At 33.0% G+C, this 17172-nt stretch overlaps 2 protein-coding genes across 6 annotated transcripts; both read right to left on the bottom strand.

Annotated features, from left to right (window-relative positions):
• Positions 1 to 572: 572 nt before the first annotated feature.
• On the bottom strand, positions 573 to 7359 carry LOC146944696 (elongation factor G-1, mitochondrial-like). Of its 5 annotated transcripts, none has more exons than XM_085743039.1 (13): positions 6911 to 7359; positions 6610 to 6834; positions 6368 to 6492; positions 6145 to 6295; positions 5683 to 5754; positions 4315 to 4410; positions 3686 to 3718; positions 2546 to 2607; positions 1995 to 2061; positions 1865 to 1897; positions 1712 to 1766; positions 1401 to 1489; positions 573 to 1124 (listed from the first exon to the last, which is right to left on the bottom strand). In XM_085743039.1, the coding sequence occupies exons 1-12, from the start codon at positions 7289 to 7291 to the stop codon at positions 1428 to 1430; spliced, it is 1362 nt and encodes a 453-aa protein (XP_085599165.1). In that variant the 5' UTR covers positions 7292 to 7359; the 3' UTR covers positions 573 to 1124; positions 1401 to 1427. The 5 variants fall into 5 exon arrangements, 4 of the variants coding, with proteins under 4 accessions (XP_085599165.1, XP_085599167.1, XP_085599168.1 ...); XM_085743041.1 differs by having other exon boundaries at positions 6368 to 6450; XM_085743040.1 differs by having other exon boundaries at positions 938 to 1130.
• A 749-nt stretch (positions 7360 to 8108) lies between these two features.
• On the bottom strand, positions 8109 to 13903 carry LOC146944695 (elongation factor G-2, mitochondrial-like). Its single transcript, XM_085747981.1, has 13 exons — positions 13523 to 13903; positions 13217 to 13441; positions 12779 to 12900; positions 12554 to 12704; positions 12082 to 12153; positions 10870 to 10965; positions 10077 to 10135; positions 9780 to 9846; positions 9419 to 9451; positions 9240 to 9294; positions 8597 to 8685; positions 8451 to 8492; positions 8109 to 8372 (listed from the first exon to the last, which is right to left on the bottom strand). The coding sequence occupies exons 1-13, from the start codon at positions 13901 to 13903 to the stop codon at positions 8337 to 8339; spliced, it is 1428 nt and encodes a 475-aa protein (XP_085604107.1). The 3' UTR covers positions 8109 to 8336.
• Positions 13904 to 17172: the final 3269 nt, after the last annotated feature.

Genomic DNA, 17172 nt, shown 5'->3' with positions numbered 1-17172 from the left:
CTAAATGTGGCTTTGAAAAATTGGAATAAGGACTTTTGTTTGGAGATATTAAGGCTATCAGAGGTTGATTATATTTAGGAGCTCATTGATAAATTTGGCGAAAATGAGCGGTTAATGCACATAGTATAGCTCATGATTTGTTACAACAAGCTTTACATTTTAAGGATCAATATTGGAAAGAAAAATCCATATTGAGTTGATTCCAAGAGCGAGGTAGAATACAACTTATTACCTTAAAACGATGTGATATTGGTCTTGATATGGATTTGATAGCACTTTTTCAACACAATTTTTAAGATATTATTGGAAATGATGTGTATAATGCAACTAAGGAAAGGTTGGATTCTTCCTAACCATAATTCTAATTTAGTGGTTTTAATTCCTAAATTTTTTGTAACCATTTTGCCTCGGCAAACTTCCAATACAAAATAATTTTTAATTTTTTGGAAGACAAACTTCTTGTTGGAGCAGCCAATCTCATATATGAATCAAACGAGATTTGTTAAGGATATGAACATCTTTGAATGTGTTTGCATTGCTTCTGAAGCCATCAACATGGTGTATAGGAAGTCTTTTGAAGGTAATATTGTTCTACAAATTGGAATATCTAAAGTTCTACAATCTCAAGCTCTTTATCTTAAATTAAAGTTTTACAACTAGAGTGGTTTTAGAGCACGGACGCAAGATCACAACACTAGAAGCAACTAACTCTACCAGCAACCAGATAAAATGTATTAGAATAATAACTTGTTAAACTTTAATCAATTGTCAATGGACACTTGCGTGAGAAAAGAGACTCAACTCAAGATCCAAAGGATGTGTTAAGGTTTCTAATATTCAATAAAAGATATGAAGTAGCGAATCAATAGATGAGATGAAACTAGGATTAGTGGTGTTTGAAAGCTCACAAGAACCCTAGCCCTTATCAAAATTGTGGTTGCCAAAGAGAGATCAAGAAGTCCTTGATTTTTGTGAGATGTTCCTTTAAATTATGAAATCATCGAATTTTATATTCGTGACTTGTAGCTTTGTGTATGCAAGATTCCTTTTTCCAATAGTTACATTCAAACATCGTGGGATGCTGGTATATTTCCTTAAGCATTCTGCTGAGAATTCGCCTTTTCCTGCAGCTATTTAAGAACCAACATGAAAGTGTACTGAATTCATGACAAGAAAATCGAATTTGTCATTTTTTTTTTGAGGGAAAAATCGAATTTGTCATATAAATGTGAAAGGTAAAATAAATAAAACACAAAATGCTTGATCTCTACCACTTCTTTGAAAGTCCTTCAAAGCCTTTGAATCATAAAAGTGATACATGAAACAAGACAATTATGTGATATAAATTCATTTAAAGCAAGGTAGGAAAATTAAATTGACATATAAAAGAAACTACTTACTTGCACTCCAGAATCTTTTGAGAACGACTAAGAAACATTAATAGAAGTTGCTGTATATCTTCTTAACCCATTAGTATAGTTAAAGTTATCTGATTAAATCAAGAACACAAAATAAGACTTTCAAATTAACATATTCTCAGTTTTTCAACAAAAAAATAAAATAAAACTGGAGCCGAATAATGGTTGTTACAAGGCAATGTGAATATTCATTACTGAAGTGACACAATTCATAGATTTCAATCCTACAAAAAATAGAGCAATGTAGAATTCAAGAAATGCAGCTTATGCTTGAGAGAAGAGAAAAGTAGAACCTGGTTCAGAATGGATTACACCAACTATTTCTCCAACATGAGCCTCTAGAATCACCTGCCGAGAATCCCGATTAGAACTTAAAAAGAGAAATGCAGAACACTTAATGGGAACATCCACCAAATCATGGTGAAAATCTAAAAACTAACATATACCTCATCATTATACAACCCAAACAAACCACGAACCTGCATTTCCAGAGTAGAAAGACTTTAGCCACAAAATCATAAAGAAAAGAAAAGCAGAATGCAATCAAATAAGAACAAAGAGGAGCCTTAAACTTACCTCGAACTTCCTGCTAGTGTCAACGTCAGTAATAAAATCTCCCTTCCGAAGGACACCCTCATATATTCTTCACGCAATTAAAAAAGAATCAATATTTGTATACACCCTCATATATTACAAGTCAGGATCCGTTGACTTCATTTGTCATACTTAACATACTTACACCTTTACTATCTCTTTGTAGAAGGCGAATTAAATCAATCCAACCTTTGAATTGAACATTCTCGTTAAGTAGAACAAACCTATAAAAGTTCATAGAATTTTAAAACTATATTATATTCCATGACATCACCTTCTTTTAACGTAAAATACGCTATTCAAAAAAAATGCAAATATCTGTTGTTAAAACCTATACCAGCGAATGTCTAAATTGTTTGAAATTTTGTATGCATGATCATCAACATGATATAAGATGATTCAAAAATTGGATTTACTTAATTCACCTTCCACAAAGAGTTATTGAAGATGTGAGTATGCTAAGTTCAACATCTGTTGTCAACGGATCAAGATAATTTGAAATAGGATTTAACCACATGTAAAGGTTGCGGTACCTTAGATATGTCATATGACCACCATACTTCTTCAATGTGAAAGCCGATGCCATAAGTGTGTGCTGGTAAAATAGTCCAATAGTATTCCTTTTTAGTAGATGAAAAAATAGCATAACAAACATGTTTATCAAGATTCTATGGAACAGTGCAGTCTTTGCTATTAGGAGGATTAGAGAGTGAAGAAGTTTGAGTATAGAATTGAGCAGTCTTTTTTACTTAGAACCCTGACTTTGTCTCTGAGATTACACAACTGAACATTGGACAATGGCTTTGTGACAATGTTAGCAATTTACGACTGAACACAATATAAATCACATGTAGAGATCATTTGGCAAGAATTTTTTCTCAAAGAAAGAACAAACCAAGGTCTGATTACGACTCAAAGCGAAAGTGATGTGTGCATCGCAATAGATGATTGGTGTGGAGATGTAAAATTGCAGCTCATAAAGTAAGGATAACACCTTAGAAGTTGCTAAGGCTATGAATGATATGTTAGGACCAAGACATAAGAATGCCCCGAAAGTAGACCTCGTCCTGTCTATATCAAAGGTCCAATCAACAAACTTGGGGGAGACAAAGGGTAAGCATCCTGCAGAACTAAACCATGATCCAGAGCCTTTCCTTTGAGATATCTCAAAATTCACTTTACTGCATTAGAGTAAATCTACAGGGGTTGAGCCACAAACCGGCAGCATTTCCAACTTAGGATTCCTAGGAAGGAGGTATAGATGCAGAGGACATATCTGCTTTCTGGAGTAACCTCTGGCATATTTAGTATTCAAGATGACCAATCTATTTTAGAGCAAAGACAGCATTATCGTGATTTATATTTAGACATACTATAAGATGTTATTTATGTTTTCAACTTTTAAAGTAATTTGCCTATTATCATTATCACGATTTACTTATATTGGCTAGAAATTTTATAATGTTATTGCACATGTATTCATAAATCTAATATTGATATTAATAAGTCTAAAATTGCATAGGACAGATTTTATGCAATTTTCACCATCTTAATAGCGAATCTAAATATTCATGCATGATTAGAATATAAAAAGAGATATGCAGAACAATAACACAATTTCGCCAAAGACAATCAATTTCATGGGAAGATATGGTGAAAATCCAAAAACTAACCCTTTCATTATGCTTTCCAAGCAAATGACGAACCTGCATTTTAGAGACATGAAAATGATCTTATGAGTGCACAAAATGAGGTGACAAGTAAAAGCTACTGGTCTTTGTTGTACCAATATTTTTTTTTAAAGTACAAAATAAGGTGACAAGACTTGAATATGCAAGAGGCTAATATTAGAAGTAGGGTTAATTATATACTTCACTGTAGGAGAAGTTTCTTTATAAAATAGTCAAAGTAAGAAGTAGCAAGTAAGAATTTGAATCCATGGACTGGTAAAAAATGGATAATCTTTGTTATTTATTTTCCAGCGACATAATTTAATTACAGCAACTACAATTGTAGATTATCATAAATGCAATCTTGAATTGAGCCATACATTTTTAATTTTTTTAACAAATTGAGTAATAAAAAACAAGATTAGGTAATAGAAAGTAAAAAAAACAGATCTGCAACGCAGAACACCATGTGCAGAAGACGAATGAAATCCAACTAAAGAGGAGCCTAAAACATATTATTATAAGATGTGATTTATGTTCACGATTAAAGAAATTGGCGCCAATTTAAAAACTCAAACTGCAGTTTCTGACAGCCAAGATTAAAAAGGATAAAGTTTCTTTGAATCTGATACCTTTTCCTCCCTCTTATATTGGTCAAGCGCATAATTACTAGCTTCAACTGGACACGGCAAATAATTACGTGCACCATCCAAAAGAAGTTGTAACCCCTGTACCAGAAAGAACATAAAATGAAAAATATAAGATTCTTAAAACACAATATTAGGAGTTGGCCTGTAGGTATAAATAATTCAAGCCAAAATCAATGTTATCAAATAGTGGCCATGGGAAATTGCAGGGAAGGATAGCAGCGCCATGGTGTTTTATGGCATAAATAGCAGCTAAAAATGGAGGATTTTTTGCCTCCTTGAGGTTGATTGGGAAGTGAAAGTGTGCCACACCTATCGCAAAGCAAATAAGTGTGCAAATAGTCTTGCAAATATGGAAGCAAATAAATAAGTTTAGTTATCTTTTATCATTCTCCTGCCAATATTAGGCAGCTGCTGTAAGCTGATATTTTGGGAGTCTCGACTCCCCATATTGTTTTGTTGTAGTTCTCCTTTCTTCCGGGCTTCGGTCCGTGTATAAATCTAGTGGTATTCAATCAAGATTTTTTATGAAATATATAAAGTCTTGTAGTGTTTAAAAACATTTTAACATTGGTGGATTGTTTTATAAATTAGATTTGTTGGACATTGTAGTGATTTTTAAATTTTTAGTCGTAAAAATTTTTACCCGATAACATGAGATTTCTCAAGATTTTCTTTTCTTATCTCTTAGTTGTGTGCCTTTACATCTCTCTCCTTTCTCCCCCATTTCCCCCCAACATTTGTCTTCTTTTTAAAACCAAAATTGGTATGTCAAGCATCAATGTGGAATCTATCATCCCTACTGTTATCACTCAACCTAACATAAATCGCAAAAATATTTGGTCATTAGTGATAAATAGAACACTTTCTTTTTCATATCAATTACTCAAATAACGTATTCGAGAGAACGAAAACAACACTTCATTTGGTACATGTAATTCATTGAGCTATTTGATGATGCAAACAACTGGCACTTAGAACCAGGGAGGTTGATTCCCAACAAGGAAAACCTTTTTCACTAAAAGCACGCCCAACGAGAACCAGCTTCAACGCTAACATTTCCACCCCACAAATCCAATGACAGACCCAAAAAAACATGACAGAGATTGCGATTTTATTATTTATAATATGACATAAGGTTTTGACCATACCCAAAAAATTGCAGAGTGACCTTACATTTATGATTGATCATGGACCATTGTAGCCACCATCGTACTAAGAATGCTACAAGATAAGTCTTTGAAAAAGAGAACATAGTGCAACTCCCTCAGTCTTTATTTAAGGTTTGGAGAGGAGCGGAGGAATGAAGATCAAGTCCCTAAAACAAAGAATTCAAGGTAATTCAACAATTACCTTATATTTGAAGGCACTTCCCATGAATACTGGTATAAACTTCTCCGCTATGGTGGCCCTACGAATTGCTTCCTACACACACAAAATAATAACAAAAGGAAAACTATTTACAAAATAAGATTTGGAGGGGGAGAAGTAACAACTAGTTTTCATATCTGAAAATGCATCTGCCTTCATAGGTGCATGGACAAAAAATGGGTTTCCTTAAGGATCGAACCCTAAAATGTAATACAAGAATATAACATATTTGAATTTGTTCTTCAACTTCATCTCAGAACCCAAGAGATAATACTGGTCAATATTAGTGTATATATTGTATGTCTCGTCGGCGTTGTTGATGTGAAGCGGATTATGGTGGCAAACCAAAAATCCGGCATAAACATATTTTCACTAATTGAAAAACCAAATAATTAACATCTAAAACTCAATGGAAAGAAAAAATAGACATTGTTACCCACACACCTCAAGATCAGATGACGTTATGGGTTTGTCACTACAAAAAGCTTCAGCAAGTTTATCGTCCACCTTTGACACAGTTTCAATGAGTTCACGCCTTTTTTCAGACACCAAGGCTTCCATATCTGCCGGAACCTCTTCAATGACAACATTTTCTCTGCAATAAGAAACAATTTAGCAATTTGAAAAATAATCACTGGTATAATCAATGTCGAAGTTACAAACAGACCCATTTGAACCATAAAAGTAGTAGGCTTTTAATTGCGCGAGATCAACAAGTCCTTTAAAATCATCTTCCAAGCCTATTGGAACCTGGATTGCAGCACAACGATGTCGAAGCTTATATGATCGTGCCTAAAAAACAAATCAAAACGGTCTACAAATAAAAACAACAATTTAAATTATACAGTAACACCGAGAAATAGTTATAAAAAAATGCTCAAGCTCAATAATAATTAAATACCAGTTTACCTGATCTATGACATCCCATGGATCCGCTCCCTTCTCGTCAACCTTGTTGATAAATATAAGTCTTGGAAGTCCATTTCTTACCATTTGCCTATCAACAATAACGGAGTGGAGTTTCACTCCTACAACACTAGAAAGAACAAGAATTGCACCATCAAAGGCACTCAAAGCAGTCTTAACGTCGTTGGGGAAATCAACACACGGACTACTTGTGTCAATTATGTTCATCTGCAAGGACAAATTATTCAATTCAATTCTTTAATCAAAATTGAAAGTGAAATATGATAATATATATTAATATTACCTGATAATCTTTCCAGTTGAAGGAAGTGATAGCAGGCACGTTATTTTTTTGATAAATCTGTGATTTGCTTATTATAGTTTTGGATCTACTAGTATCCGCATCCTCTCTAAAAAACATTATACCATCAATCTCTTGCATAACCTGAATATACCGGTATCTCTCGTTCTCTTCCTGGTTGGAAAACATGATTCTATGGGTGTCATCAATCTTACCCGCGTATAACATCTCCCTCGCTTTCGGGCCTATCTTGACAGGGTTGATCAGCCCTGTCATCCAGATGTTGCGAAGCCGTTCCACTGGCTTCCCGGACAAATAGCGGAGGTGGAATGAAGGAAGGGCGGTGTTGTAGAGAAGACGCGGCAAAGAGGAGAAACGAGCCATGGTGGTTGAAGATGGTTGTTAGGATTTCTGGTAGAATGAATGGGGAGGTAACTTAAACCCTGGCAGGTTTTAACGTGGCGGAAGTTTTAGAATGGATTTTCATATTTTGAAATTATTAGATTAGATTAGATGATGATTCTCGAATATTTTCATATTTTTATTTATTTTTTGTTAATAGGAAAATTATATTTTCTCTTTGAGAGGTACTAATTGTTTTTTTTAAAGGTATTAATTGTTTTTTTACGATAAATATACTTCATTCATTCAAATGCTAAAATAGCAAAAATACCATCAAAATGATCATGAATTGGGACAGTCTCCATCCATAGTTTGAGAGTGGTACAAGCTATCAAAATAGGTAAAATCCCGCTAAGAGTACATATAGGAATTTCAAAAAACATTATGTAACAACCGGGATAAAATCTTCCACATATGGTCAAATGTCACTAATAATTTGAGATCCACCGTCTTTGATTTCATCCAACTTTCGAAAAAGATAATCACCGTCTTTGATTTCATCCAACTTTCGAAAAAGATAATCATCGACTATAAATGATCTCTTGATCCCAAACCACAGCCGAGTCGTTTAAAATGAAACATAATCGCATCCTCTTTGAATAAAGTTGGTATTGGTATTTTTGTTTGGGATGATAAGGATTTGTTGCTCTTGCAAAAACACTCTCCTCTCGGTGAAGTGGACATCGGAGAAACAATGAATATATATGTGTGTGTGTGTGGGGGGCATCGGAGAAGCAATGAATATATGTATTTTTTTATATTTGAAAATAGATCGATCTCTCAATCCATGTACATTTGTTAGAATGAAAAAATATTGACACTTTAATTGGATTTCTCAATCCGTGTATGTTTGTTAGAATGACATATAATTTGATGCGGAGCAAATATTATTTAAGTATAGTAAATATTTTTTGCTTAGAGACCTAAAGATCTTTAGAAAAAACGTGTCCCTTCCTAAAAAAAAAAAAAAACGTGTCCCTTTTTCCCATACATAAGTTCAAGCATCGTAGGATGCTAGAAAATTTCCTTAAACCCTTGCATTCTGCTCTGAATTCACCTTTTCCTGCAGTTATTTAAGAATCAAATGATAAGAAAATCGAATGTCACGTAAATGAGAAAGGTAAAATGACTAAAATACAACCTGCTTGATCTCTATGTCACTTCTTTGGAAGTCCTTCAAAGCCTTTGAATCATTAAAGCAATACAAGAAACAAGACAATTATGTGATATAAATTCATTTAAAGCAAGGAAGGAAAATTAAATTGACATATAAAAGAAACTACTTACTTGCACTCCAGAATCTTTTGAGAACGACTCAGAAACATTAATAGAAGTTGTTGTATATCTTCTCCACCCACATGTATAGTTAAATTTATCTGATTAAATCAAGAACACAAAATAAGACTTTTACATTAACATTTGTTTAAGCTATCATATTTTGTTGGAGACCCATAATTTCGTATGAGATTGGATTGTATTGTTTAATGGGATCTAGAAGTATAGTCTCAGTTTTTTCAAAAAATAAAATAAAATGGGCCTAACAAGGCAATGTGAATATTCAAGTAACACACAAAAACTTCAATGTTTAGTATATTTTAGCCATTTTTGCTCGCATTTTAGGTTTATCATATGCAGTTTACGGTATTTTCAAGCCCTCAAATGAAATTTACTCTCCAATAAAAATATAATGTCCACATTTTCAATGAACTTCAACAACGACAACCAAGTCTAATCCCACTAAGTGGGCTCGGCTACATGGACCATATGATGTCATAATGATCTATTAAATAAAGCAGTGTAGAATTCAATCTTACAAAAAATAACTTAAACCACCCACCAAAAACATATTCAAGAAAAATTCAATCTTACAAAAAAAAAATGTAGAATTCAAGAAATGTGGCTTATGCTTGAGGGAAGAGAAAGGTAGAACCTGGTCCAGAATGGATTACACCAACTATTTCTCCAGCATGAGCCTCTAGAATCACCTGCCGAGAATCCCGATTAGAATTTAAAAAGAGATATGCAGAAAACTTATACAAAAGTTGTCCGAAGGACATTTAATGGGAAGATCCACCAAGTCATGGTGAAAATCTAAAAACTAACATATACCTCATTATTATACAACCCAAGCAAACGACGAATCTGCAATTCCAGATAGAAAGACTTCAGCCACAAAATCACTAGACTCAAAATGCAATAAATGAAAGCAGACACATGAAAATGATCTTATGAGTGCACAAATTGAGGTGACAAATAAAAGCTAAAACTTGTACTAGGCTTTGTTGTGACTGCCTCAATTTGCAAGAAGATGATATTAGAAGTATGGGTCAAATACATACTTCTCTGTAGCGAGTAAGAAATGGATAATCTTTGTTACAACATATGAGAAAGTAAAGCAGATCCACAACACAACACCTTGTTCCCAAGACTAATGCAATAAAACTAGAACAAAGAGGAGCCTGAAACTTACTTCAAACTTCTTGCCAGTGTCAACATCAGTAATAAGATCTCCCTTCCGAAGAACACCCTCATATATTCTTCACACAATTAAAAATAATCAGTACATATATGTAGATGTGTATATTACGAGTCAAGATTCGTTGACACCATGTGCCATATTTAAGATGATTCAATAATTAATTGGATTTACTTAATTCACCTTCTACAAAGAGTTATTGAAAATGCGAGTATATTAAGTTCAACAACTGTTGTCAACGGATCCAGATAATATGAAATAGGATTTAACCACGTGTAAAGGTTGTGGTACCTTAGATATGTTTTACGACCACGCTTCTTCAATTTGAAAGCCAATGCCACAAGGTGATGCTGTTAAAATAGCCCAACAGTATTCTTTGTTAGTAGATTAAAAAAAATAGCATAACAACCATATTTATCAAGATTCTATGGAACAGTGCAGTCTTTGCTATTCTGAGGTGCATAGGATTAAAGAGTGAAAAAGTTTGAATGTAGAACTGAGCAGTCTTTTTTCAAGACCGCTGAGTTTGTCTCGGAGATTATAAAACTGAACATTGGTCAATGACTTTGTGAGAATGTTCATAACTAAAGATTCGGTTCTGGAATGCAAAATCAAATTATGACTCACAGCAAAAGTGATTTGATTGTTGCAATAAAGTATTGGTGTGGATCATAAGTTAGGACCTTAAAAGTAGGGACCAAGACATAACAATGCCCTGGAAGCAGACCTCATGTTATCTACATCAGAGGTCAAATCAACATAACAATAGGCCTGCAAACATGGGGGAGACATAAGGTAAACATCCTACAGAACTAAACCAAGATCCAGAGCCTTTCCTTTTAAGACATCTTGAAATTCACTTTACTGCAATAGAATAATTATGAAGGGGTTGAGCTACACACTGGCAGTATATCCAACTTCTCGTCTAGTTATGGTCACATACAACAGTGCACCAACTATGGATCTGCAGGCAGCAAGATCTTCCATGTAGTCATGATTCAAGAAATTGTCGCAAAATTCAAAATATAATTGCAATTTCAGACAGTCAAGATAACAAAGGATAAATTTTCATTGAATCTGGTACCTTTTCCCCATTCTTAGATTGGTCAAGATCATAATTACTAGCTTCAATTGGACCTGGCAAATACTTAAGTACACCATCCAAAAGTTGTTGTAGCCCCTGTACCAGAAACAACATAAAATGGAAAATATAAGACTCGTAAAACACAACATTAAGAGCTGGCCTGTAGGTATAATTCAAGCCAAAATCAATGTTATCAATTAGCAGCCATGGAAAATTGCAGAGAAGATAGCGGCACCACAATGTTTAATGGTGGAATAGAGGCTAAAAATGGAGGATTATTTGCCTTCTTCCAAGGTTCGCCATCTGCAATCATTAGCACCAGCCAAAATAGCAGGATATTCAATTGAGATTTTTTGCAAATTATAAAAAGTTCTGAGGTGTTTAAAAACTTTTTAATATTGGTGGATTGCTTTATAAATTAGATTTGTTGGACATTCAACATTGTAGTGACTTTTTAATTTTTAGTCATAAAAAATCTTACCTGATAACATGAGATTTCTCATGACTTCCATTTCTTATTTCTTAGTCGTGTGCCTTTACATCTCTCTCCTTTCTCCCTCAATTCCCTCCAACATAAATTACCAAACAACTTAGTCGTATTGTAATTGGCTATAATGGGAATACTTTATGGATATTTGGTTTAACTCTTTAGGATATATAACAATAAGTTGTATAAATAAAAGGATATTGTAGCAACCATCATCGTACTGAAATGCTATAACAATAAGTTGTATAAATAAAAGGATATTGTAGCAACCATCATCGTACTGAAATGCTACAAGTGAATTCAATTTCCAAAGTGAAGTCCCTGGAAGACCCGAACTAACCTAAATCATAAAATAGTTATAAGTCAAGATTAAAGAAAAGACAACATAATGTAGTTAGAACATATAGCTTAGGCATGTTCTTATCCTTAATCTTGCAATGCAAGCTACTCCTTAGATAGTTGTTGATAGTTGTCAGTTAGTTAGGACAGTTGTCACATCAGCTTAGGGTTATAAATAATTGTAACCTTCATGATTCAATCATATTTGAGATTCACAAATTCAGTTAGAAAAACAGTTACATATTCTCTCTCTTTTCTGAACTCTTTTCAAGCTTTCTCCATATTCTTCCATGGCGGTTTTCAACAAATGCAACTCCCTCAGACTTCATTTAAGGCATGGAGATGGGAAACATGCAAAATAAAAAACAAATTAATTCAATGATTACCTTATTTTTGTAAGCACTACCTATGAATACTGGCATAAACTTCTTTGATATGGTGGTCCTACGAACTGCTTCCTACACACACAAAATAATAACAAAATGAAAACTATTTACAAAATAAGATTTGGAAAGAGAGAGAGGGTGAGGCGGGCGAGACAGAAGTAACAACTAGTTTCATATCTGCAAATTCATAGGAGCATGGACAATAAGTGGGTTTTCTCAAGGATCTAACCCTAAAATGTAATACATGAATAAAACAGATTTGAATTTGTTCTTCAACTTCATCTCAAAACCCGAGGGATAATACTGATCAACATTAGTGTATATATGCCTCGTTGGTTTTGTTGACGTAATGCGGATTACGATGGCAAGCAAAAATTCTACCACAAACATATCTTTGCTAAATGAAAAAAAAAAAAAAAAAATTAACATGTAAAACTCCAATGAAAAAAAAAATACACCATTACCCACACACCTCAAGATCAGCGGATGATATGGGTTTGTCACTGCAAAACGCTTGAGCAAGTTTATCGTCCACCTTTGACACAGTCTCTATTAGTTTACGCCTTTTTTTGGACACCAAGGCTTCCATATTTGCAGGAACTTCTTCAATGACAACATTTGAACTGCAATAAGAAACAATTGAGTAATTTGAAGAACAATCACTGGTATAACCAATGTCGAAGTTTCAGCAACAGACCCATCTGAACCATGAAAATAGTAGGCCTTTAATTGCACAAGATCAACAAGTCCTTTAAACTCATCTTCCAAGCCTATTGGAACTTGAATTGCAGCACTGTCAAGTCGAAGCTCGCATCTTATCTGAAAAATAAAACAAAATGATCTACAAATAAAAACAACAATTTGAATTTGAATTATATAGTAACAATGAGCATTAGTTATAAAATGTGCATGCTTAATAATAATAATAAAATGTTATAGGTTTCTAAATCTAAAGTTACGTTAGCTCTATGCGCATAAGAAAGAAACAAAACTCGAAAAAAAACCTAATAGCATTTGGACTGCCCTATAGAAAGAGAAACAACAGCTACTCTCTTTTCCACTATCTGGGATTGACAACATAGTACAAAACCTGGAATCTATGATGACAATTGACATTCATTAATCTCAAGATTACCTGATCTAAAACATCCCACGGATCCGTTCCCTTCTCATCAACCTTGTTGATAAATACAAGTCTTGGAAGTCCATGTCTGTCCATTTTCCAATGAACAGTAGTGGAGTGGCGTTTCACCCCTACAACACTAGAAAGAACAAGAATGGCACCGTCAAAAGCACTCAAAGCAGTCGAAACCTCGTCAGCAAAACCAACACACGGACTTTGTGTGTCAATTATGTTCATCTGCAAGGACAAATTAAATTATTCAATTAAATTCTTGAATCAAAATTGAAAGTGAAATATGATAATATATATTAATATTACCTGATAATCTTTCCAGTTGAAGGAAGTGATAGCAGACGTGTTATTTTCTTGGTAAATCTGTGATCTGCTTTTTATCATTCTGTGTTCATTAGTATCCACATTCTTTCTAATAAACATTATACCATCAAGCTCCATCCTAGCCTGCATATATAAGTATTTTTCGGTCTCTTCCTGGTTGGAAAACATGATTCTACGAGCGTCATCGATCTTACCAGCGTATAACATCTCCCTCTCTTTCGGGCCTATCTTGTCAGGGTTGATCAGCCCTGTCATCCAGATGTTGCGCAGCCGCTCTACTGGCTTCCCGGAGAAATGGCGGAAGTGGAATAAAGGAAGGGCACTGTTGTAGAGAAGACGCGGCAAAGAGGATAAGTGAGCCATGGTGGTGGCGGATATTTTGAAGTATTTTTGGTAGAAAAGCTTAAACCCGGGGGTTTATAGAGTGCCGTATATCTAGTATTTGTTTCACAACTCCGTTCTCTACTTTCACGCTCTCAACTCACTTCACTAATTTCATGCCATTTTTATGTTGCAAAGACATGTTTTCTTTAGGGTTAACAGGTCTTTATCCCCTGTAATATAGGTTATTTCCGGTTCTATACCCCGTAAAATTTTTTTTTGATTCACCTCCTGTAAAATAATTTTTTTTATTTACCCCCTAATAGGCCAAACAAAAACCAATTTTATTTTTTATTTCAAGAAATTTTCGTTTTTGTTTGGCCTATTAGGGGGGTAAATAAAAAAAAAATTTAACGGGGGTGAATCAAAAAATAAAATTACAGAGTATAAAACCGGAAATGACCTATATTACATGGGGGTAAAGACCTATTAACCCTTTTCTTTACGTTAGTTAAGTAAAAACATATGTGACCATTTTTCATCTCTGTAAAAAAGTTCATAACATTTTTTCCCTTAAAAATGTTAAAGGTAAATATTAGAGGGATTAAAAAGTGCAATTTTTGTTGTATAGATTAAAAATGAAATTCTAGATATTTATAGGAACGTTTACTTAATTATCTCTTTTCAATATATAAATATATAGATATAGCATACATATATAATATATATATTTTTCAATATAATTGTGTTTTATGAAAATCATTTCATTATTAAAAGGGTTAATTATGTTTCTAGTCCCTATAAAATAGCGACCTTGTAAGTTTAGTCCCTACTTAATTTTAATAGCATTTTTAGTCCCTAATTTTGTTTTTCTGCACTGAGTATCAGTCCCTACTCAATTCAAATTTGTTTAATTTATGCTTAAACTCTTAAATTTTTGAACAATTTTTTGCAGACATGTTTAGAACATTACTAAAAGTTCGTCCGCAAAAAATTATTGCAAAATTTGATTTCTACATCCAGATTTTATTACTTTTTATCTTTAACTTTTGTCGTTTTAAAAAATTCATATTTAATTCATTTCATGTCAGAAAATTCTAAATTTTAGTAAACGAACCTTTCATAGTGTTCTAATATTGTCTCAAAAAAATCGTTCAAAAATTTAAGAGTTTAAGGATAATTAATCAAACTTTGTTTTAGCAGGGACTAAAATTATAAGTAAATTTTTTTTATAGGGACTAAAAATGCTATTAAAATTAAGTAGGGACTAAACTTACAAGGTCGCTATTTTATAGGGACTAGAAACATAATTAACCCTTATTAAAATTAATTTTTTTCGGCTACATGAGAAAAAGGAAATAAAAAGGGGTAAACGTCTTGGTCATTGAAAAGAATACGCTTAAAACATTGCCTAATAAATACGTGATGAGCATGGTAGGAGTTCCTTAAACATAATAAGATGGTTTAAACAATTAGCTCTCAACTTAACAAGGATATTGACACAAGAGTTTCCCTTCCCATAGATATGATGAATAAAAATAGCACAATCCTTAACAAGATAATTTCAAATGAGTTTCAAGAACTTGAGTTGTATTCATCACCAATTGTACCACATGAAAGAGTGGAGTGACACATAAGCTTTCTATAATAAGAATCAGAATTGCACAACTAGCTATGTCCACTCCCCAATGATAAACAAAGTCACTTTAGAAAAACAAAATAAATGAAATTAGATAAAGAATATTGATACACCATATGACATTATGTTTTTGTTTACTAACAAAAGGAACTACCAGCAAGTTATGATTAGAATAATCCCTATATTTTGTAAAATAAAGAATAATAATCCCTTCGATAGAACTGCAATATAGAAGAATAATTCAACAGCTTCACTTTTATAATCACCACCAAACAATCATTATATTTGTTAGCTAAATGATTCAACAGCTTCAATAGACTAAAATATAGAAGAATAATTCAAAAAGCATGTTTATACTCGAGGACGTAATAAAATTTGCATCTGTAACATGCTCAACATGATTAAAATGTTAGTTAGTAATAATTTCCAAATCAACAAATTGATAATAATTAGATGGTCATCACTAAATATTTTCAACCATTACCTTCGGACAAAACCGTATAAAAGACCTCTCCTATCTAAGGTAATTTTATGGTAAAAGAGATTATGCGTTATTTACCCATAAAAAGAGAGATTATACGTTATTTTCCACATGTCTCAATTCCCCTACTTAAATGAGATTGTCAATTCTTGTAGGCATTCATGATTTCTTAACAACCGACAATTTTCGGACAAAGTCAGATCCCGTCAAAATTTCAATATAGGTTTTGAATTTTTTAAAATAAAAAAGGTTTAAATGCTCAATTTGTCTCTTAACTTGATTTTAAGTATCGGTTTGGTCTCATAAGTAATAAAATGTTCGTTTAGGTCCCTTAACTTTATTTAAAGTATCTGTTTGGTCCTTTCTGTAAATTTAATTCAAAAAACGTTAAGTTTAGGGACCAAACTAATACTAATTAAATAAGTTAAGGGACCAAAATTTAACGTTTTTTTGAATTAAATTAACAGAAGGGATCAAACCGCTACTTTAAATAAAGTTAAGGGACTTAAACGGACCTTTTATTACTTATGGGATCAAACCGATACTTGAAATCAAGTTAAGGGACTAATCGAGTATTTAAGCCAATAAAAAAATATCAAACTTTGACATTTAGACTATATGATCGCAGTCCAACGACCATAGTTATCACGAATGCGTCAAATTTTGACTGCATGCAATCATGATCCCTACTCAAATACCATTTTATTTTTGTCTTATTCAAACATGGTTCAAAGGAAGGCTTCAAGAGTGAGGAATTGTTTCATATGATCTAAGACAGATTGATACTTAGAACTCTAACAAGTAGAAAGAAGATCATTGTATTGCTCTAAGGAAAATTGTATTACTATAAGGAAAATCATAACTGAAATAAGAGATAATGACTCAATCGATGTTGGTTAAAAAAAAAAAAAAAACAAATACTCCCTCCGTTTCATAATGAGTGTCGCTTTAACCAAAAAAATTTGTTTCAAAATGAATTTCACTTTCAGTTTCCAATGCAATAATAACTTTTTCTTTTCAATTGTACCCTCCAATTAATACTCTGCACATTACTTCCAAAGTATTACTTTTAAAACTAACCAATAGTTAATAAGGATAATTTGGTAAAATAATCATTCTCTTTCTTTTAATCATTGCATTTCTTAATATGTGTGTAAACACCTAAAACGACATTCATTTTGAAACGGAGGG

This window comes from Medicago sativa, chromosome 2 (genome assembly GCF_051527215.1).
Source record: "Medicago sativa cultivar Bolivia chromosome 2, Bolivia_mono, whole genome shotgun sequence".
Classification (NCBI taxonomy): Eukaryota; Viridiplantae; Streptophyta; class Magnoliopsida; order Fabales; family Fabaceae; genus Medicago; species Medicago sativa.
This window is presented reverse-complemented; position numbering and strand designations above follow the sequence as displayed.